The 23915-nt window shown below is 35.3% G+C and overlaps 1 protein-coding gene across 2 annotated transcripts in view; it reads right to left on the reverse strand.

Annotated features, from left to right (window-relative positions):
- rictor (rapamycin-insensitive companion of Tor) overlaps window positions 1-23915 on the reverse strand; it is a 955009-nt gene that overhangs the window by 207506 nt on the left and 723588 nt on the right. For both annotated transcript variants that reach the window (XM_090406113.1, XM_090406114.1), the window contains exon 24: window positions 19833-19939. In XM_090406113.1, coding sequence (XP_090262239.1) covers window positions 19833-19939 — 107 coding nt within the window. The remainder of the gene's footprint in view (window positions 1-19832; window positions 19940-23915) is intronic.

Consider the following 23915-nt stretch of genomic DNA (forward strand, 5'->3'; position numbering starts at 1 on the left):
GAGGCAGATTTCAATAATTGCTGTTAGTAATTTCTTTTAAAAAAATCAAGGAGAATTATAATATGGAGCAAAGTACATGACAATGCAAGGCAATTAGTGTAATGAATGGGAGATGTAACTGTAAGGGGATGTCATGTGTTTATACAAAGAAATCTCTGAAGTTATCATTGACAAATCTATTTTCTTTCTTTCTTTCTTTTTTTTTTTTTTAATGGATGGCATATGTTTATATATACAAAAAAATTTGAGATTATCATTATTAAGACTTTCTTGCTAGACTGAGTATTGTGAAAGGTAAGATCTAGGAGAGAAAATTTATTTTTTGTGAGAGATGAGACATGACTAAGTTTTTGCATCACTGAACTCAACAAGATCTTTCTACCAGCATGGTATGAAAATCAGTATCTGGAAAATCTGCATCAATGCTTCTGAGGAAGCATTCTTGTGGTCCAACTGCAAATGATCTTTAATCAAGCGCTAAAGAGTGAAAAGATACCCAGACACTGAAAGAGAACAAATGATACCATAATACAGTCAACACTATGAACATCATTATAACAAACTTGTTGACTATAATAAACCACTGAAAACTCTTGATCCTATAGGCACAATTCTTTGCTAAAAGGAATTCACTATAAAAAAATATCCACTATAGCAAAGCAATCCTGTGGTTCCTAAAAGTTTGCTTAAAATTTCACACAGCTGAAAGATTTGGACTATGCAGATGACATAGTTTTAATATTATCAAAATACTCTATACAAGCAATACAGCTGCAAAGAAAGTTGGATTAAATATGAATAAAATGAAAGCATTATTATTGGATACAAAATTGACCAACGTAAATACTGCTTTCAGAAGATTAGTTTGAATAATTTTGAATATACGATAATCATCCAATATCATAATAAATCCAAAATAAGGATCTTCAAGGGAAATATGTTATATGCACTGTTGTTATATGGATCAGATACATGGAAAATGATAAAGATGAAATCCAATTAATATTGGATTTTATTGATCTTTCGGATACAAACATATGACAAATGTTGAATTACATACTGTTAAATCTAGAATGAAAGGTTTAATTTATTATTAGGCATTTCATTCGGGATTTAACTAAGATGCAAAATTCTCCAAAAGAAATGCTTGTACATAGGTGTAAGTGATTTTGTAAATAATGTAATAATACTTTCTTAATGAAATTTTGTACGTGTTATATTGTAAACTGTCCTGTAAATAACAGACAAGAATCATAAAAGTCTTTGTAAAGGTTACATTGGAACAAGAAAGTTAGAGCAGTTCACATTAGTTTAATCGGCTTATAGATATGACCCTAGGCAGCTGCGATGCGAAGTTTGAGGTACGTGCAAGGCACTCACGTGGGAGACACATTGGAGAGAAGATAGCATTGAGTGCAAAAGGCTTAGGTACCATCAGCAATCGGTGACGTAGTAGGGAGAGCAACCACAAAGGATATAAAAGATTTGGCGGTGTGAGCTTGGGGCTTTTTTCTTGGTTCGTGCCTCTATCTTCCCTTGGTTTCGGGTTCCGGTAGAAGTCGTTCGTGCAGATGGGAAGAACGATGGTCAATGACGGCTACGCAGTCAGGTAGCGGTAGGGTCAAGGCATAACATCGGTGCAGCAAAGACCGAAGCACATGTACCTATCCGTCAGAGCAGATTCACACACATCGGCACACGAGTGATTTGCGAACGTAATCCCTGGGTGGTCAAGATATAGGTCAACAGGTCACAGAACATGGAAACTAGCTGAAGAAAGTCAGCAGAAATTGATCAAGAGAAAACTTCTGCATATTCAATGGTCAGTAATATAAACCTTTTATGTCCTTTGTAAAGTGAACTAAGCCAGAGAGAGAGAGAGCAATTGCGCTAATATAATAAGTGAATGGGCTTGTTAGTAAATGACAGGACTTGAGTACTTTATCCTCCAGCAAAATCGTTGTAGCTCTGGAAGTGGTTTTGTAACTGATATTGTCTTTGAGTTATTGTGGTATATCATAGCTTATTAATTAGGAAATGAGTAAGGCATTCATTGTATAACTGTAAATAGGTGAACAAGGACAGGATAGCTTAATTTTCCCATTGTTCTTTTTATTGTGAAGTACTAATTGTATTTAGATCTTGTCTGATAGATTAGTGTTACCTCTAGGAACTTCTTATTTAGTTTAGTGTGATTTTGAATATTCTGTATAGTAACTTAGGATGAATAAACATTCCTGTTTTCTTTACCTAAAAGAATTGTCTGATCTCTCAAACCAATGCACTGCTTGCTAAAATTAGAACCTATGTAAATTCAAGAGCGGGAAACTGGTTATGATTGCATTTGAAGAAGGCATTTAAAGGGTTTGTTAATTACTAGATTCTGAAATCGTGCAACAGTCTGTGTGTTAACTCTCTGACAAGGAGACTTTTCTTGTATAGGAATTAAGATGGTGCAGCTTAACAAATAAATTTTTCTTAATTCCGAAGAGGAGTTAGCTCCAGAATTGCAATTAGGTAAATTGGCTCTGATCTGGGGCAATTTCTTTGTTTGCGGAACTTGCACGTGAATTCAATTGAAAGAGAGGCCACAGAAGGGTTAGGTTTTAGTCAAGGTAGACTGCAGTAGCAAGAAGGGGTTGAATAACAATAGGGCATATATACTGTATATGTACAATCAAGAAGGTAAAATATCTGTTTAAGACATGTAGATACAAGAAGTAGAAAACATAACAATACAGAGAAAAAGTACTGCCAGTGAAACAGGTGGAATGGGATTGGTCATGTACTGAGAATGGAGAAAGTCAAAGGGTGTCTTTGTATAGATCCTGGAAGGAAAGAGGAAGGCTGAATCAAATTTGGCAAAGAATGACAGAGAAACTGGCTAGATGAGAAATTGCATGTGCACATATACACAGAGGTAGAATTAAATGTCACAGACAGAGATAACTACGAGAGGTGGATATCAGCATATACATGTTACTTTATTTTCACAGTATTGATTACAACACAGAATGATAAGAAAATAATTAATATTTATTAATTTATTAGCTGATATTTCACTGGTATTATATCCAGCATCTTCAGAGCACAAGAACAATTTATCACTGTACATGAAATAACAATTTGGTGTAACAGTAGGACTAGTTTAAAAAACTGTAACGGACACAAAGAACTAAAGTCCTAATTAGGCAGCATCTATGTTGGAAATTATTTCCTTATCAGTCTGTGTTGTAATCAGTACTGTGAAAATAAATTAACATGTACTACCAACACATAAGCCTTTTCATGCATATCAGCATATACATTTCAGGATATGAACAGTACAGATGAGAAGATAGGTTCTTTGTAGTCAGATTTCAACAGCATTTTTATATTTGTTTCATAAGATTCCATAAGGAAGAAAAAAAGGGTCTTTTTTTTAACTTCATAACGTGGTAGTACCATGAATGAATCATGGTATTAACAACTCCAAACTTATGAGTGCACGAGGTGATGAGATTCCCTCTAGATATACCTGCAAATATCTGTAAATGAGTAGATATCTAGGAAAGAGCTTCCTTTGGTTGTTCTTTTCTATATCTATGGTAAGTTTTGAAGCAAGGGTAATTCGCTTGCCACTGATACAGCTAATGAGGAAGTTCAGGTGTTCATTGAAATGAAACCATATATCCAAAAATGCCAAAGCCAAAAATAAGCAAGTATTATTATTATTATTTTTTTTTTTTAAAAAAGAAACTTTATACAAGAAGTTGGGAACCCTCACTTCTCATCAAAGCAGCTGGACAAGAAAAGAATAATTACAAACACACTGACCTATATAACAAAAATAATGAGTTAAATGACATGCTAGCCTTGTTGCTAAGTTGTGAGCATATCTGTTCTCTAACCAACTGGCTGCAAGTTCAAATTCCATAGTGAGCATGGATATTTGTGTTTAAGTTTGGAGACAAGTTTCATCATATGCAAACTGGAAGCTTGAAAGGGCTTCTGCATTTGGTCTCAAGAGCAGTTTCTGGAGACAAATCTTTAAACCACACACAGTATATTAATATTACTCATGCAATATACTGACACCCATACACACACACACACACACACACACACACACACACACACACACACACACACACACACACACACACACACACACACACATACTCATACTAATACCAACACAATACTAATGTAAGGTTAATGACCTTTTGTGGGTGGGACTGACATAAAAAAAGTACATGGGACTGAACCTGACGAATCTCCTTTTCAATGTACTGTGCATTATGGGATACAATGGCAATCTAATGTGAAGTCAACAGCCTTTATAATATAAGTAGCCCAGTCATGAAAAAAATTCACACTCAAACTTCTGTTTGTTCACTATTGGGTAAAATAAGAATATAATGATATTCTGGGGGGGGGGATTTACTGTCTTTAAAACAATCTCATTTATAGATAAAAAGTGCAAAAACAGGGGTGGAAAATAACTTCGAGAATGCAGGCATGAGTATTTTTTCAGTAATACTCATGTTACTGACCTTTTGTCTTGACTTTGTTTTGACTTGAGTCAAAAGTGGAAAAAAGCTACCAGAAAATAAGGAATGTAGAATGAAACATGATAAAGATGATATTCAATCAAAAATCTGAAAGAAATGATGTGAGGTATAAAAATTTTCCACAACATCAGAATGTAATTCAGAAGGCTTTGTCACAAGGCTTAATCTCAGATGTATGGAGTACAACTCTATTATAAGGAAAAACAAAACAGACTCTGAGAATTACTGAGGAATTTTCTCTACTGAGTGTTTCATATAGGATTTATGCAAGCATATCTGAAAAGAAGTTAAGAAAAATTGGCTAAGAAATATTAAACAGAATCTTAAATAAGAACAGACTCAGCTTGAGTCAAAACAGACTGCCAAGACTAGATTTTAACTTTTCCTTAACTAAAATTTTGCTAATACAAATAGTTGAAAAACCCTGGGAATACAGTGGAGACCATTGAAATAAGTTGTTACAGTGAACAGTTTGGGTTTTTTTTAATGACAATTCAAGAATAGATATGACAGCTGATGCGGGTAATAAGTGACCTCCCGTGAGTCCTTTACTCTCTGGAGGTCTCTCTTAATAATAATCTCATACACAAGAGTTTGGACAGTTTACAGTATGTCAGTACCATGAATGGGCAAGAATGAACTTGGTTACATTTAGTCTGAAGAGTAGTCTGGGATTACACATAAAATATGAAGCTGTTCCAAAAGTAGAAAGGATGAATGAGGAAGAGAAATTTGTTCTGAAGGTTAGGGGTTTAACTGTGAAGCGAAATTACTGATGCGAGTTTGGATGAACACTGTCCATAGGCGTGTTTGTAGAATATGCAAGCAGCAGAAACTGAATGCCTATATGACAGAGGGTGGATTGAACTGGTGAGAGATGGGTCATTAATCAACCTAACTGTGCTTCTCTATTCAGTGAATTATTTTTAGCAAGCTCTTATAAGCACCACCTCAGGTGTGAGAACAGTAATCAATGATTGAGCAGATTTGTGATTTATATAAGATCAATAGCCATTCAGAGGTAAAGTAACACCTTTAGTGAAAGAAAAATCCTAATTTTCTAGATGCCAAGGAACAAAGAGTTGTAATGTGCTTATGCAAAGAGATCTCATAAGACTGGAAGAAAATGGTGCTTTCTTTGTGAGAGATTAGATAGCACTGTGTTTTGCTAGAGCTGAAACTGACAAAGTTATATGAACCTCATTAAAGAATAGTTCAGAGGGAATTAGGATTGCAGAGTGCTGTTCTGGAGGCTGTGATGATCTGCATAGCGTGCTGTTATCAACAAAGTCATATACTTGGATAGAAATCATTGCAGTAGGTCACTGATATGTAGAAGGAAGATGATAGGTGAGAGATCAGTACCCTGTGGAACAACAGAATTAGTTACATAGTTAAAAGATAAGGGAGCCTCCACTATCACATGCTTTGTGTGTCCAATCAAAAATCTGAAATTTAGTTGCAGAAATCATGTGATAGACCAGATGATGGAAACTTACTTAACTGATCCTTGTTAAGAAAAAAACTGCTATTTGTCGACTGACAAGTTGAATACGGAGTTCCAGGCATCAACTGGAATACAAATCTGCACCAAAACATTCAGGACCAAGCTCACAACATGGGATTCCTGGTAAGACTACAATATGCAAGCCCCACATTACCTGAATCAACATGCAGTGTTGTCTTCAGTGGTGCAAAGAGCATGCGCAGTGAGGTGCGGAAGCTTGGACAGCTGTTATGGAGTGACGAATAATGCTATACCCTCTACCGATCAGATGGACACATGTGGGTGTGACAGGCAAGTGGTGAACATCTCTTACCAGAGTGCATAACCCCAGCTATAAAATTTAGAAGTGGTGATGGGATGGTATGGTCCTGTTTTTCTTGGTTTGGCCTTAGAGCTCTGTTTGTGGTGCCATGAACATTGAGCTCCAAGAGGAATCTGAATATTCTGGACAATACCATGCTTCCTACTTTGTGGCATTTTTATAGAATAACCACTGTCTCTTTCAGCAAGACAATGCACCATGGCATAGGTTGCTGCTGTAACTGTGTGGTTCGTGGACATGAACGTCACTACACTTGATTGGTCTCCACAGATAACTGATCTCAACCCCACTGAACATCTGTAGAATGAACTGGAGCATCAGATGAGGTAAAGGGATGTCCGCTAACAATGGCCCGTGTATTACAGGTTTTGTAAATCCTCATATGCAGTTAATGTTAAAAAACAATTTTTTATGAAGACAGCAAATTAAGCTTTAAAATAGAAGACAGAAAAAACAAAGCTATTATGATGGAGAACCAAGTGAATAAACTGATGAAGCCACCAAAAATATAGTATGTGGGTCAATGTTGCAATCGTTTTTAACAATGACAAAAGAACCAAAAAAGATTTCAATTGACTAAGTAATACTATTTAAATAAACCACATTAAATATAATCCCCCCCCCCCACACTAAATATATTGTAACTATAAAGTTTCAAAGACAGAGGGAATGTAAGTAGGAAGCTTATGAGTAAGGGTATTTTTTAATTTTTGGAGTCAGGAATGGTAACTTGAAGTTCCTGAGAATTCTTGATTTCTCGAATTTTTAATTTATTGATTTTTGCAGGATCTGTTAAATAAGAGTTTGTGTTTAATCTAGTCATAAATTATATAATAATGAACTGTACATTTTAGCATATAGGAGAAAAAAAAGTAAAATTTAATTAGGTATTCAAAAATAACTTAGGTTAGATCATTGAAAACGAAAATAAAATAAAATAAAATATTAAAAATATATTAATATAACATTTACAGACAGAAGACACTATACATTTGTTGATACACTAAATTTGAGTTTAATGTATGAGAAATTCAAAGTACAAAATGCAAGCTAAACAAACAAACAAAAAAATAAAATAAAATAAAACAATATACTGTATTTGCTGGCGTATAAGACACACACCCTTTTTTTGTACACATTTTTTAGGAAAAAAAATTTTAGGAAATTCAATAATTTTTTCTTCATATTCAGCTGGCATCTTTTGTGCTGTTTTTATTTTAGTCGGCATACATAGCTGATTTCTCTTCATGAATCTTGAAAACATCATGAGGTTGATCCAGTAAAGTTCGAGATGCCTCTGTTAGTAGCTATCTCTTTCGCTTGATGAATAATCATTTTTGTAGACACTGAAAGTCTCACTTTTCTGTGGTCTAACATCCAAGTATTCAGTTCTGCCTCAAGTTCTGGCCATTTTGCAGTTCCACTTTGTAGGTTATGTTTATTGCGAGTTGCTTTTTTTAGATCCTCTTCCTGATTCCGCCAAGCTCTTATAAATTTCTCAGTTGGGGATGGCTCGAAATGTCTCTCTGCAGCTCTGTTTACATGTTCTTTAGCATACGCAATCACACGTAGTTTGTATGCAATATTGTAGCAATGCTGACGTTTTTCAGCCATAATTTGCCAAGAAATTTAGAGAAAATTTAACAGCAGAAATTTATCACCATTCACAACAACCACGACAACAATTGGAAAGTTTAAACGAACAGGAACACAGCTGTGATTGACGATGAAAGCGCATGCGCATCCACTGAACTCTACGTACCTGGAATGCTCTCACACACCGCAAGGAAGCAAGAAAGAAATCGCGTAACTCGGAACAGAGAAATTTTCCAGAAATGAAAGTAACAAAAACTGAGTATCAGTGTATAAGATGCACCCTGTTTTTCAGACCTATTTTCAAAGAAAAAAGTGCGTCTTATATGCTGCAAATATGGTGTGTATATATATATATATATATATATGTATATACACATGCCAGTGCCTTGTCTAGTCATATTCTTTTCTCGAACAATCCTGATGATGAACACCAGGGTCATTCAGTCTGCTGGGATAGATCCGAAGACATCTTTCATTGCCATGATGAGTTTGAAAGAAAAATTGTGGAGTCCAGAGAAATCATCCTTAATCGTGAACATTTAAATAACAATTTAAATGGAAGCTCCATAACATAAAAATAATTTTTATGTTATGGAGCTTCCAACTCTCAGAGATTATGTAGGGTTGGTAGACGTTTATTGAGTTTTCATCATATTTTATGGCTACCATTTCCGATATTCTAAGTAGTGTTTTGTTATCGATTGCAAAGTATGTTTCTGTTCAAGGGCGTGGACTGCTATTTCGCAGTTTTTCCTGTAATTTGTATCCTGTTTTTCTTTTTGTTGTTGCGTTTTTTATTGTTTAAATGTTCTGGAATAGGGATGTTATGGATATAATGGATGTTTAATTTGCTTTCTTTAACAAAATATCAATTTGAACATATGAACTGAAAAGTTGTGTTAGAAATAAAATAGCTGATAACAGACTTCAGAATTCACAGATATGACACTCCCAAGGAAAATTTCCTAATTTTCCTTTGTATTTCAAAGAAGGGCATACAGTTTGTTATTTTTTTGTAAGGAGTGGTTGGTCAACCTATAGCATATTAGTACAGTGAATGGGCAAAGAGAAAACTAGTTCAACAGGGCGAACCATCCCAATCAGAAAGGATGAACATAAGCGACACATAAAAACCTCCATTTTGGAAAAACCGGCCTTTCTGACCACGCACTCCAAACATACCACAGAATTGATTGGAAAGGTACCAAGTCCCTATACCACACCAAACAATGGTTTGAGCGGAAATTCAAGGAAGCATGTGAAATGCTCAAACATGATCCGAATCTGAATAAAAATAATGGTCTAACCATTCCAAGAATGTGGAGGACCCATCTGCAACCATCATAGCAACCACGAAGAAAAATCTCAATACAAGAAGACTTGAAGTTGTTTTTTTTCCCTCCTAAACATTCAATAGCAACCTATACAAATCCAGAAGATAACTGTAGTATAACAATATAAACTGTATAATTCCAGAAGAATCCTAGTACGTGAGAACTTTAGCAGAGTTTATTGTAGTTTTTATTGGTAACTTTTTTTTTTTATCACTAGAGGGCAGGCTAAGAAAAAAGATTAGTTAACAACGTAGATGTAATTTACCTGTATAGAGTGCAACAGCATGTAGCTTGGTTCTTATACACATGTATCCTTCTGATGATGACCTCAATACAGGGGTCGAAACGTCAAGTTATTATTTTATTATTAATCAGTAAAATAATCTTTTCAACACGTGTGTTTTGTGTCCCTAAATTCATAAATAAGAATGCTGATCACCTTAAAAGAAAGATAGTTCATATTGATTTGAAGAGGTGTAGATGATATTCCTTGGGAAACATATAAGACTCTTTCGGAGGTCAGGTAGCATATATGAACAAAGAAGAGGAGAAATAGGTTGTATGGATTTGAACTTTGAAAGAGTGATGAATAGCTGCTGCATTCAATGGATTTAAGAGAATTGGGAAATTACTGATGCCAATTCATCATCAAATTTAAGTGAATTTCATTGCTTGGAGTGAGACTGCCACTCCGCTTATTGGAAGCCTGAAATGGCTTGAAAAAGTTCCATGTTTGAATTCTAAAGCAAGGGTACCAAACTATGTAAAAAAATAAATTTAAGATATAAAAAATATATATATTTTTTATATCTTAAATTTATAACTGATAAAAATAGAAAAAATATTCTTAGCACGCCAATGGTGCAAAATGTACTATAGGTTTGCAAAAATAAAAAATCGGTCGTGGAAGATGTAAGCAGCAGAAACTGTATGCCTAGTGAAAGTGGGAGGGAGGGAGGTTGAGAGAGAGAGAGGTGGTCATTAATCAGTCTAACAGCTCTTTTCTGTGCTGAATTGATTATTTTTAGAGATCTCTTAGGGCACCTGCAGATGTAAGAACAATATTCAATGGTTGGATGGATATGATTTGTTTAGAGTTAAAACTGTTTTCAGAGATAAAGTAACATCTCAAATGAAAGAGAAAACCAATTTTTTAGATGCCAAGGAGGCAATATTTGTAATATGTTTATGACCAAGGAGAGATTTGTGATTAGTGTTTTGCTGGCAGTGAAACTGAACAAGGTTATACATACTCCACTGAAGAATGATATTTCATACCACAATCTACACAAGACTGTGGTATGAAATGCCTAAAACACAGAAAATATTCACAGTGTACTTGGATAGTCATAGATATCTGAGCTCTGTGGTAGGAGCTATATCATCAGAACATCTGATTATGACCTCATGAGTTAGTGTTTTATGGATACCATATTTTTGGGCTGGGTAAATGGAAACAAACAGCAGCAGTTTAATAAATTATCTATTTATTGTATTCTTGTAGTCTTGTGAGTTAATACTGCAAAATAATAAAAATCAATAACTGTTAATGTCTCAGTCTTTCTATACAAAGGTAAATTTAACACCACAATATCCAGTATCCTGGTAGGAGCACAACTAAGAGTTCAACCCTTGGTTGTGCATATCAGAATGATGATGATAATATTTAAGTTTGGAAAAATATTTCACTATTACTTTATTAAGTGAAGTAATATAAATCATATTAAAATCTTAGAAAAAAAAAAGAAAGAAACATTTTATGAGAGCAGCTATGCAGCAAAACCAAAAATAAAAGAGGGATAGCCAAAACAAGACGTACAAGAATCATAGCTCCTTGTATACCATTTTATTATACATCCTGATGAAAATTTGGCCTTTTCCTGCAAGGCTAAAGTGCCAGTCCTCAAAGAAATAGAATTTTTTGCACATGCAAACTAGTCCAAGAAAAGACATTTTTAATAGGAAAGACAATAAATATCTTGTTTTATATAACAAGATATGCTTTTGCTTTGAACTTTAAAAGTTTCAAATGTCATGATATTGATACCATTACTATATGAAAAATTTCATATAGTAATGACTTATGACTTCTTCAGACAATGATTTCCATCAACTATCTCTAATTCAGAGAATTTTAATAATAAGGTGTGACACCTTTTGGCAACTCGTATATAAAAATATGACTTCTGCATTACTTCCACCTTGATATCACCACCTCTGGGTCTGGCTCCCACTGATGAGACCTCAATAAAGGTCGAAACAGGTCTGGGTAGTGACCCTTCCCTTAATGCACAGCATTATACATGTCTGCAAGGAGATGTGCTTTGCATTATGGGATACTAAGGCAAGTGATGTGAAGTCATACCACCTTTGCCATGAGTTGCCCCAGGCCTGAAATTACTTCAGGCGCAAACTTTGTTTGCTTAAACTTGGATAAAGGATTAAACAAAATATATAATTCATAGCATAACCAAGTGTAAAACAACTTCCATCAACTATCTCTAATCTAGAGAATTTTAATAATAAGGTGTGACACCTTTTGGCAACTCACATATGGAAATATGACTTCTGCATTACTTCTATCTTGGTATCACTACCTCGGGGTCCAGCTCCCACTGATGAAACCTCAATAAAGGTCGAAACCGGTCTGGTCTAGCTACTCACTGAGGAGACCTCAAAAAAAGGTTGAAACCGGTGAGATTGCTAATATGAGTTCACTCTCTTAAGGTTTTTGCCTTAAGGGAGCAATTTGAGTTTCCGGGGAAAGCGTTTTCCAGCACGGCCCGGTTGAGGGGCTTTGTCGGTGAATGCTTTTCTTAGGAATATGAGCGGTTCTGCTTGGTAGTGGTGGTCGGTGGAAGGCCATCACTGAGTGGAGCCAACACTGAGATTACTAAGTCAAAACTTCCTTTTCACAGAGATATGCTATTTTCCATTCCTATCTACCCATCCCATTCCTGAATCTTGCTCTAGCAACTTCTCAGATACTATAACCACTGCTTGTGAGATACCAATGCCTATAAATTGCTACCTCTCTTTCTCTCTTAGAATCTCTTTTATGTAATGCAACTATTTTGCTATCTCTTCTTGGGACCGTGCCAGAATTTAGACTTAATTAAGCAGATTGGTTCAGAGGCACCAGCAATTCTCTTGAACTTTCTCATAACACATGGGCTGATATTCATACCAGCTAATGTAATTCCATGGCTGTATTCATATTGGGATTTTGCAACATTCTAAGCACTTCTAATTGATCTACTTCTATTCTCATATCAATTATTGCATTATATCCACCTGGATGATATACCATCAAAACTCAGTGAGTCAATTATGTCTTCTGCTTCTGCCACAGTCCAGTCATACATGATCATTTAAGTTATCCACCCATAATTATTCTTACATATTATATACATTATTAACAAATACGTTATACAAGAATAACATAAATTATTCTTGTTTACAAAGTGCAACCCTCTGGCATGAATCTGTAATATTGCAATATACAAAAGAAAGAGATTCCAAACAGTTTCTATATCTGTTGTTTATTAAAACTTTTGATTAAGGAATACAATCACTTGACTTGAAAACACTGTTTTGGACTCAATGATTCTCTAAAAGCAAGAAAGAAATAACCTCGACCATTATATATGAATGAAATATTACTGACAGAAGAATAATGAAAAAATGCATATTATGAAAGAAAAAAAAAAAAAACAGATAAACAAATAATCAAAACATACTACCAGGGACATGGAAGGGAACAGAGAGAGAGAATCAAAAGAAAGAACAGTAGTCATTATGCCAAGAGCATGAACAATGTTTACATATTGCAAATCTACGTTTACTGTTGTATAGCAATAGCATGGAGTTTAATCTTAAAAAAATTTTGCTTCAACATCAGAAGAAATGAAGCTTCAGTACATTTCTTAACAGGCTGGTTGTTGTCCTTTGAAGAGTCTTAGATGTTTCCATGTGCTCCTTGAACTGCTTTGGCTATGTCGATGATTTTGTTTGTATAGAGCTTTCGTTCAGGATTAGGATCTATTTCTTGCAAGGCTGCTGTAATTGCTGGACAGGTAAGATGTGAGTGGGTGTCAGTTCAATATTGGGGCAGTTGTTGCAGTTTCTATATGTTCTCGTATCATCTGTATTGATCTTCATTCCTCTATAATGTCCTGCCCAGAGTCTTGCTATCATCATGGTCTTTCTGTCAGCATTAATTTCAGGAATTTGATGTTGTATCACTGATTTCAATGGAATTAGTTTCGATTTTGCTAGTGTGTTAGCATCAACAAGAGTTATCATGTGAGTTTCTTGGTTGAGTTCTCTGGTCTCTTTAGCTAATTTATCAGCTGCTTCATTGTAATCAATGCCTACATGAGCAGGAATCCATTGTAAAATGCAAATTTTTCCTAAACACTTTAGTTGATTTAAGAGTTTACGGGTGTGTGAGCTTGGTATTGCCATTTTTGATTGCCTCCATAGCTGATTGAGTCACTGTAAATTATAATTCTCTCAGATTGTTGAGATGATGACAATTTTAAGTAGGCTTCGAGTGCTTTATTTATTGCATAAAGTTCGCTGGTAAAATTGGAAGCAATTCTCCCAGATCCATCTTTTATTGAAAGTTTTTCACCTTTCGGGAGTAGAAGGAGAACACAAGTGCCTCCATTAATCATACTGGTGTCTGACGATCCATCAGTATAATAACAAATAACCTGTTTGGAGGATGAAAGAAGGTTGATAGTATTTAGGCCTCTTTCTTTGAGCATTTCTTTTGATTCTTTTTTTTGTACAGAGTTTGGTAAGGTTTAGATTTATGGAGGTATTTGGAGGTAAAGGACTGGAAAATAGAGGTTCTTTGTTTATGTGGGCATTTAGCTGATCAAGACCTATTTCCTTCCTGATAGTGTCATCATATTGTAAAGTTCATATTTATGAATTTAGGGACACAAAACACACGTGTTGAAAAGATTATTTTACTGATTAATAATAAAATAATAACTTGATGTTTCGACCCCTGTATTGAGGTCATCAGAAGGATACATGTGTATAAGAACCAAGCTACATGCTGTTGCACTCTATACAGGTAAATTACATCTACGTCGTTAACTAATCTTTTTTCTTAGCCTGCCCTCTAGTGATTAAAAAAAAAAAAAAAACTCTGCTAAAGTCCTCATGTACCAGGATTCTTCTGGCATTATACAGTTCATATTGTTATATTATGATTATATTCTGGATTTGTACAGTAAGGTTGCTATTGAATGTTCAGGGAAAAAAAACACACTTCACGAAGTCTTCTTGTATTGAGATTTTTCTTTCGATTCCTTCCACAATTGGATGTGATGGTGTGTCTGATTTGTGTACTTTTGGCAGGCCATAAATTCTGGGCACGCGAGCATACTGTGGTATTAATTTTTTAATTGTTTCTTCCAGCTACGTGTTAACTGATTTAAGTAGTTCATTAGTTTTCTTTTTGTTGCGTTGCGTGGGGTTGTAATTTACCATTTGGTAGGTGTTGTGGTCCGATACCAAATGGTTCATTTGTAGGTTATCCAATTTAAAACAACAGTGGCATTCCCTTTATCTGCTTTTGTGATAATAATGTCAGGGTTATCTTTTAGGGATTTGAGGGCCAGTTTTTCAGCTTTGTTTAGGTTGCTGCTTAATTTTTTGGTTGAATTTAGTAAACAGGCAGTTTCCATCCGTATTTTGTCAGCTAAATTGAAGGGGAGGGATCTTAAACCTCTCTCGATATGATGGATTATATCTAGTTTATTTACTGACCTCGGAGCAATGGTGTAATTTAAACCTTTCTCTAATAGCGAGAGTTCACCTTGGGTGAGATAGTAATCCGATTGGTTGATAACCAGACAGTGGTCCGATGGTAATTTGTTGCTCCTAACTACGTTTGTGGGTGATTGGCTGCTCCTTTCGTTAGTGTCGTAATTGTCTTGTGCTTTCCTGTAGTTTTAATGCTCGAAACTTTGTTACTAATTGTTCTTTGTTTTTGAGTAATAGATGCTTTGCCAAGTCGTCTGCGATCTTGTCCAGAATATCCCAAATTTCTGGATTAACGTAACTGGATAGCACAAATTTTAGTTGTAACACTTTGGCTTGGGTAAATGCTAAGTTCTTTCGTGCCTCATGGATCTGTTCTCTTAACAATGCTTTTTCTCTGTATCTTAGCCTGGCATAGATATGGAGCGCTTTAGCTGATGTAAATTTCTTCTTCAGTTTAATGCAGTTGGGTATTAAGTCGCTGTCTCTACATCGTTTAAAAAAGGTCGATTAATTAACACATTCACTGCCAGCTACGAGTATACTCGTAGTTGGTAAACCAGCTACACAAGCCAGCTACGAGTATACTCGTATGACGCTTACCGCCGGTAATGAGATTACCGTACAGACCTTGAAGAAGTGAAAATGCTTGGCTTGTGGAGCTAGCATCGAAACTGTGTATTCTCACAGATGGTATATGTTCTGCACAAGCCAACTACGAGTATACTCGTATGATGCTGACCACCAGCAACGAGAGTACTGTACTGACCTTGAAGAAGTGAAATTGCTCGGCGTACGGGAACAGACTATGCCAAAGTAGCGTGGCAGTGAACGTATTAACATGGAAGTACGTATCTTTAGCTTACTGTAGAGGCTACACTGCTTGTGGATCACATCTCCGTGGATTATGATGACTCTTTCTTTTAAGGTTACACAGTGATCAGCATTCATATTTATGAATTTAGGGACACAAAACACACGTGTTGAAAAGATTATTTTACTGATTAATAATAAAATAATAACTTGACGTTTTGACCCCTGTATTGAGGTCATCATCAGTTTTTGTGTTGGGTGGTGATAAGAAGTTTTGTGTATGTACTGGCCTGTGTGTAGGTTTGCGTTAAACTGAGAAGGAGAGACAGCCTGAAGGAAGACGTGTGACAAGTGTGTCTAGGAACGGAAGAGAGTTTTTTTTTTCTATTTCAATGGTGAATCGGATGCGTTTGTGTTGTTTGCTCAGGTGGCTAAGGAATGTATTTAGTGCTTTTCAGCAGTGGGGCCACTTGGTGAAAATATCGTCGACATTTCTTAGCCAAATTTTGGGTTTTAGCCGACTCTAGAGCTCGTTGCTCAAAGTCTTCCACATAAAACTTCTTATCACCACCCAACACAAAAACTAGGGGTCATAAGCACCCTTAAACACAGAGCTCAAACTATTTGTTCAAATGAACAAGCTCTTAACCATGAATATGAGACCATCAAACATACCTTTATAAAAAATGGATACAGTATAAAAACCATTCACAAGATCCCCCACAAAGATACCACTAATAACAAAAAAGATTTCAAGAATGCTATTGCTATACCATATGTTAGAGGCATTTCCGAAAAAACAGACAGAACACTACACAAATACAACATCAAAACCACCTTTAAACCACTGACAAAATTAAGACACCTACTCAGTTCCTCCAAGGATCCTCTGCCACACCTAGCCCACCCATGGGTTTACAAAACACAATGCACATGTAACATACCATACATAGGGGAAACAGGACGAACCATCCCAATCAGGAAGGATGAACACAAACAACACATAAAATGCCTCCATTTTGGAAAAACCGGCCTTTCTGACCACGCACTCCAAACATACCACAGAATTGATTGGAAAGGTACCAAGTCCCTACACCGTACCAAAACCTGGTTCGAGCGGAAATTCATGGAAGCATGTGAAATGCTCAAACATGATCCGAATCTGAATAAAAATAATGGTCTAACCATTCTAAGAATGTGGAGGACCCATCTGCAACCTTCATAGCAACCACAAAGAAAAATCTCAATACAAGGACTTGGTGAAGTGTTTTTTTTTTTTTTTTCCTGAACATTCAATAGCAACCTTACTGAAGAAATCCAGAAGATAATCATAATATAACAATAGGAACTGTAAGAAAAAAGATTAGTTAACAACGTAGATGTAATTTACCTGTATAGAGTGCAACAGCATGTAGCTTAGTTCTTATACACATGTATCCTTCTGATGATGACCTCAATACAGGGGACAAAATGTCAAGTTATTATTTTATTATTAATCAGTAAAATAATCTTTTCAACACGTGTGTTTTGTGTCCCTAAATTCATAAATATGAATGCTGATCACCATGTAACCTTAAAAGAAATATTGCAAAGTTGATGATCTGTGAAGTCTGCATTTTTGGTTCCAAAGTTCATAAGTTTTAAGGAGATATGATCGCTTTGGCAACTTCTGATATTATTTATGAATTTTATGGTGGCAAATTTTCATCTGTCCTCCAGCAGGTCGAGCCCACATTCCTGTTGGGCTCTGATGTTGTTAGTGGATGAGACTGCACCATGATAATCTTGGATGTTTTGCTTGTATTTTGTCCAATTTTTCCTTTACCAATGAGGCCGAAGGTGACCAGATAGGTGCTGCATATTCCATTATTGGCCTTATTAGTGTAGTGTAAGTAGTTTTGAGGATTTTTGGCTTTGCACCCCAATTTGTTCCACAAAGCCTTTTCAGTATATTTAATTTTTTTAGAGCTCTGTTGGAAGTGTTAGAGATGTGTTGTGCAAAATGTAATTCCTGATCAAGTGTAATACCAAGGTATTTCGGATTTGTGACTTTTTCAATTAGCTTCTTGTTGATCATGACTTTGGGATTGTAGGAATGTCTATTTTTCCTGTCTGTACTAAAGATGCTTATTTTTGTTTTGTCTGGGTTGATTTTGAGTTTAAGTTCATTTGACCATTTTTCTAATCCTCTCTAATCATGGATTTGTTTAGAATCTCCTCTGATTCCTTGATTTTAGCACTAGTGTGCCAGATGGCTTTATCATCTGTGTAGCAAGCTACTTTTGTGTCTTCTGTAAGGTAGGGATGAATGTTATTGACATATAAAAGGAATAGTAAGGGACCGAGTACTGAGCCCTGGGGAACACCAGTCCAGGTTCTCTGCTCTCTTGATATTGCTGCATTGATTCTAACCTTGATCTTTCTTCCTCTAATGAAATCAGCAACCTAGATTAAAACGTTTCCTCTAATTCCAATATCATGTACTGTTTGTATTAATTTTTTGATCCAAACACGATTGAAAGCAGCAGTCATATCAAGGAATATAGTAGTTGTCTTTTTTGTTGGTTTTTCCTGAAATGAGTCTATCATTGTTTGGCAGAAGTGGAATGATTGATTGAGAATGATTGAGCCTGGAGTGTATGATTCTTTCAGTAATTTTACAGAGTATGCTAGTTAATGCAATAGGTCTATAGCTTTGACATTCTGCAGCATTTTTGTCAGGTTTCAAGATGGGTACAATAACTAATTTTTTCCATTCTTTTGGAAGTTTGCCTATTCGCCAAGAGGTATTGAGAATATCCAGAAGTTGTTCTTTGGCATTTTTGCCAAGGTGTTTGACCATATGACCAAAGATAAGATCATTACCAGGAGATTTATTAGGTGCAGTTTTTATGATTGATGAATTTAGTTCACTTAGTGTAAATTCTTCGAAGAAGATGTCATTAGTTTGGTATGTTCTTGCTTGTTTTAGTATTTTACTTGCGAGTTTATTGAGGATCTTGTCCACTGTGTTATACTGAAGTTTGGAGTTGTTTGAATAGGTTTTTGCCAGTGTGTTTGCAATTTCTTGATCTGTAATAGTTTGTTTCCAGCATTTATGAAGAAGTTTGTTTTCTGTTGGTTCTCTTCTTTGATATTGTTGTCTAGGATTCTAATAATGTTCCAGTGTTGGCTGTCTTTTCTTGAGTCCAGGTTACTGCAAAGCTCTGCCCATTTCTCTTGTTTGCAATTCCAAATTTCCTGCTCTATTTTGTGTGTTATGTCCATTAATTTCTTTCTGGATTCATCAGTTTTATTAATTCTGAATTGTTCCTTGATATTGTCTCTGATACTGTTGGTACTGTTGGCAGAGTGAATAGCATACACATTCTTCAACCAAAAGTTTCTAGGTTTGAATTCCACCATGGGCAGTGATTGTGTGTATGTCTTAAGGTAGATGATTTTTTCCATATATTTTACCACTCTGCTTAGCAGTGAAATGAAGTGAGTTTTGAAAATGTTCTATGTTTGATCTGTACAGCAGGATTTCTGGATTATCTAAACCTAGTCTACACATTGTAGCTTAATACTACCATAGTGTAGATGTTCTACCATTAAATAATAATGAATAAAATAAGTTAACATTTAGTTTCACTTATTTATTTTCTCTATATTTAAAAAAAAAAAAAATAGCATTTTTTCTTTGAAGACGAAATGCCAATTTAATGAATAGATAAAATAAAAGATACTTATGTGTGTTAAACAAAAATAATTAAAATACCCTTAAAATTATTGTCTACATTACATCAAGGTATGCAATATTATGAAAGCACATGGTATTTTGTAAATTTATTATGAAGTAAGATCTGCTATTCAATTTATTAGCATAAGAACAATCACAACAACAACAAAAAAAAAAAACACATTAAAGATCACAAAAATCTTACCCTCTTACTGATAATACTGGTGCATCACCAACCATTCTGACTATATAAGGAATAATCCCAGCTTCATTTACATGAGGAAATGCAAGTGATGATGTACTTATATGACCCTAAAAATATAAACATATCATTCCTATTTTTAAAATTACTTTGTATAGTCAGTCCTCACATAACACAATAGATGTATTCCTAGAAACACTCATGAAATGCAACATTGTGTAATATGAATAACAGGGCTTAGCAGAAAAACAAGATGCAGGGTTGGGGTATACCACTCAAGACTGAACACATGCATTCGTAACCAAAACATTACCAAACAAAATAAATCTTCTTCCTCCTTATAGCAAATTTTTTTTTCTTGCTAAGTGCAGGGTCTGCAATGATTATGTGACTGTGAGAAACCTCAATGGCTTGTCACAGAGTCTGGCATTTTTTTTTGGGGGGGGGACACTTTATGAACGTAGAAGTGTGTTCATAAAAAGGCCAGTTTGTCTGTTCTGGGGGACAAAAAATCCAAGTTTCTGTAGTGATTCGTTCAGTATTAAAAATTTAGGAGGATATCAAACTGTCTGTTGAGTTTCTAGCAAAATAAACTTCCAAAATGTTTGCAATTGTGTTTGGATCAGCAACGACACATCCATTATGATTCAAGGTAGACAACTGGTGTCCATAGCTTATTTTAATGTATTAATACCACCAAATGAACTAATTTATAAAAAAGATGTTTATTAACTGGCTTATATTTCATTGGATTTCAAACCAGCATGTCATACTTTACACGCAACAATGAGTAAGTGACAAAATTAAAATTGCAACGGACAAAAGATCTAAAGTCCTAATTTGTCATCCTCTAATGATATATATATATATATATATATAAAAGAAGGGTATTATAGCTATGTAGGAGTTAATCTTAAGATAATTGTCTCCAAAATTTTTTGCAAATTAATACAACCACAATGGTTTAGGTTAAGAGATTTCTTCATAGCCATGGCCGATTCTAAAAAATAATCTTTCTGACTGTAATGACCTTTAAACAGCACAATTGGATTTCTTTCATCTAATCCTGTGTGAAAGGATGTCCAAGGCAAGATCTGCCAATCCTGACTTGCCATAATAATGGTAATGACAAAAGAAACCAAAGTGTCTTGTCTGTGGGGCAAGACACTTTGGATACCTATCTAAACAGCCAAAAACAGCCTACTCCACAGTAGAAAAAGAATCTAATAACTGTCTGCCCTTTTTTTTGACACATTAGTCAAACTTTCAGATGGTTCCCTATGTTTCTCCATTTCACACACACAAACCCAGAGGAAGATATCTACATAAATAATTACATTATATTTATCTCTAGATTTAGAGAAGTATGGACAGCCATAGTCAATTTCTTGCTCTGGAAAAATGTAGAATGTATTATGTGATGTGTAAGGATCATTTAGTAAGTATAATTTCCTATCCATGGATTTTTTTTTTTATCAGGATGTCTGGTGGTTTATTTTTCACTAGTATCCTTGCTATAATATTCTTGACAAGTGAGTTCTTAGCAAATGGGATAATTTCAGGAGTGAGACCATAGGTCAGGCAACTGATGTACTCCACACAGAAGCACACATGATTGTAAACTTCAGGTATTGTGAAATTATGAGACTGTGGAATAGACATGCACGTTTGCATTGATTTTGATGCTTTTTTTAGTACTAACCATCTTCTCAGCATAATAAGAATTCATAAATTCAGAAGAGATGTGGACTGGGGGCTAATTTCGTTTTTTGCATCCTGGTGTGATATATTTTGTTGTGTTTTTATCTTCTTTATATCTTTTTCTTCTTTACACTGGTGACATGCACAAGAGTAAGCTGTATGATCTCCATGACAGTTAACATATTTTGCTTTCTTGGAGAGAAAGATTTATTATTTGTTCGCTGATGATGCAAAGTTGGGTAGGGCAATAGTGAATGCGGAAGATGTCAAAATCTTGCAGGATGATTTGGATAGATTGGAGGTCTGGGCTAAGGAGAATGGATGTCATTTTAATGTGACAAAATGTAAGGTTATGCATTTTGGGGTGAAAAGATTAGCAGTAGTATACCACATTGGTGGAACTGTACCCCAGGAGATTGATGAGGCCAGAGACTTAGGAGTGTTGGTGGATAGGGAGATGAAGTTTCGGGGACACATTGCAAAAGTGGCTAAATCAGCTCATCAACTCACTTGGTTGCTGAAGAATACTTTGATGAGCAGAGATAAGCAAGTTATTGTTCCTCTGTATCGAGCCTTGATAAGACCTCATCTCAACTACTGTGTCCAGATTTGGTTACCTAGGTTTCTTCTTGATGGGGAGGAGGTTGAGAGGATCCAGAGGCAAGTGACCAAGATGATAGCAGGTTCTCATAGGTTCTATGGAATGACCCTATGAGAACAGGTTGAAGATTTGTGGGTTGCAGAAATTGGTTGATAGGTGGAAAAGAGATATAATCGAGACATTCAAATTGCTGAAGGATTTCTATAGAATTAATTCAGAGGATATTTTTGAGATTAGGACAGGTGATGGGAGGACTTGGGGGACATCGATGGAAACTGGGCAAGTGTGGTTAGTAAGGGTGTTAGAGCTGGGTTCTTTACTTTTAGCGTGGTAAATGAATGGAATAAGCTGCCAGAGTCTGTTGTGGGTGCTATGACAGTGAATGAGTTCACGGCAAGGTATGATAGATACTGTGAGAATGTTGAACAGTTGTGTGGACATGATGTTTAGGGCCTCCCTCGATGAGTCTAAGGACTCCTTGGAGTCGCCCGTAGTAATAATAATAATAATAGTAATAATAATAATTATCATGCTCTTTACTTCCACATTGGGTGCAGGTAGTAGAGAGAAAAACAGTTTGGAAATACCCATATTTCTGCTATTTAACCATTGTACTAGCCTTTGGATGTATTGCAAGTAAGGATAATGTTCTTGGTTCAAACCAGGTGACTATCGTTACATATCAGGATGTGCCTCGTATTTGTCACTCCTTGAACATCAAGCTATGAACATATCTCATCTGGAACATCAAGGAGATCTCATTCTGATATCTCTCCTTTAGAAGTGTTAAATGTTTTATGTTAATCCACCGGTTGATGTTGCTTTCAGTAGTTTTTTTGAGTGTTGCTGACATGATGTGTCTACAAGCACATTACTAGAACATAACTTCTTAATTGTTTTATGAGATTATAACAGTTCTTCCAAACCTTTTTGAATAAAGAAGGATGACATTTTCACTGTTGGCTTTTCACCTGTTGCATGAATGATGAGAAACACTGGTGCATTTATATTGGTGTCAGAAGTCTTTTGTTTTTTTACTGTTTTCAAATAATCTTCAATAAATTAAAGATACCAAGAAATTATATACTTGGTTTAATCCTTTATCCAAGTGTAAGCAAACAAGTTTGCACATGAACTATTTTCAGGACTGGGTCAACTCGTATAAAGAAGCTTATAACTTCACATTACTTGCCCTAGTATCCTATAATGCAGAGCACATATCCTTCCAGGTATGTATAATGCATAGCATTATACATACTTCCATGCAAACAGTGGGATTTGAACCATCAGCCTTTTGGCTGGAGAGTGGATATACTAACCACTCAGCCAACCAGATATAAATAAAACACTGCTTCTAAAGCAGTGTTTCCGGATTATGTAAAAGAAATAAAAATATGAAGGAAAATAAAACAAAAAAAAACAGCCATAATGCACTATAGGTTAACGACTTTTCATAGATGGGAGCCACATTATTAAAAAAAAAAAATAAATAAAAAATCAAACTATTATTGGTCATGACTTTCAGACATATCCATGTACAGTGGCAATGGCATAAACTCCACGAATTAATAAAATTCCCATTTATAGAAGGATGCAAATGTGTTCAAGGTCAGTTTTTATGTTTGTGATTGGTAAATATGAAGGAAACCAACCTTGATATACATATCACAACATTCATCACATGTGTGCAGAATGTCTTTGCAAGTTATTCAATTCATTTAATCCTTTCATTCAAACTTTCAGGTTTAGGGAATGATTGTAAGATAGTATGACAGGCAGCAAAA

This window comes from Typopeltis vanoorti, chromosome 16 (genome assembly GCF_054136105.1).
Source record: "Typopeltis vanoorti isolate ZY-2024b chromosome 16, IOZ_Tvanoo_1.0, whole genome shotgun sequence".
Lineage (NCBI taxonomy): Eukaryota > Metazoa > Arthropoda > Arachnida > Uropygi > Thelyphonidae > Typopeltis > Typopeltis vanoorti.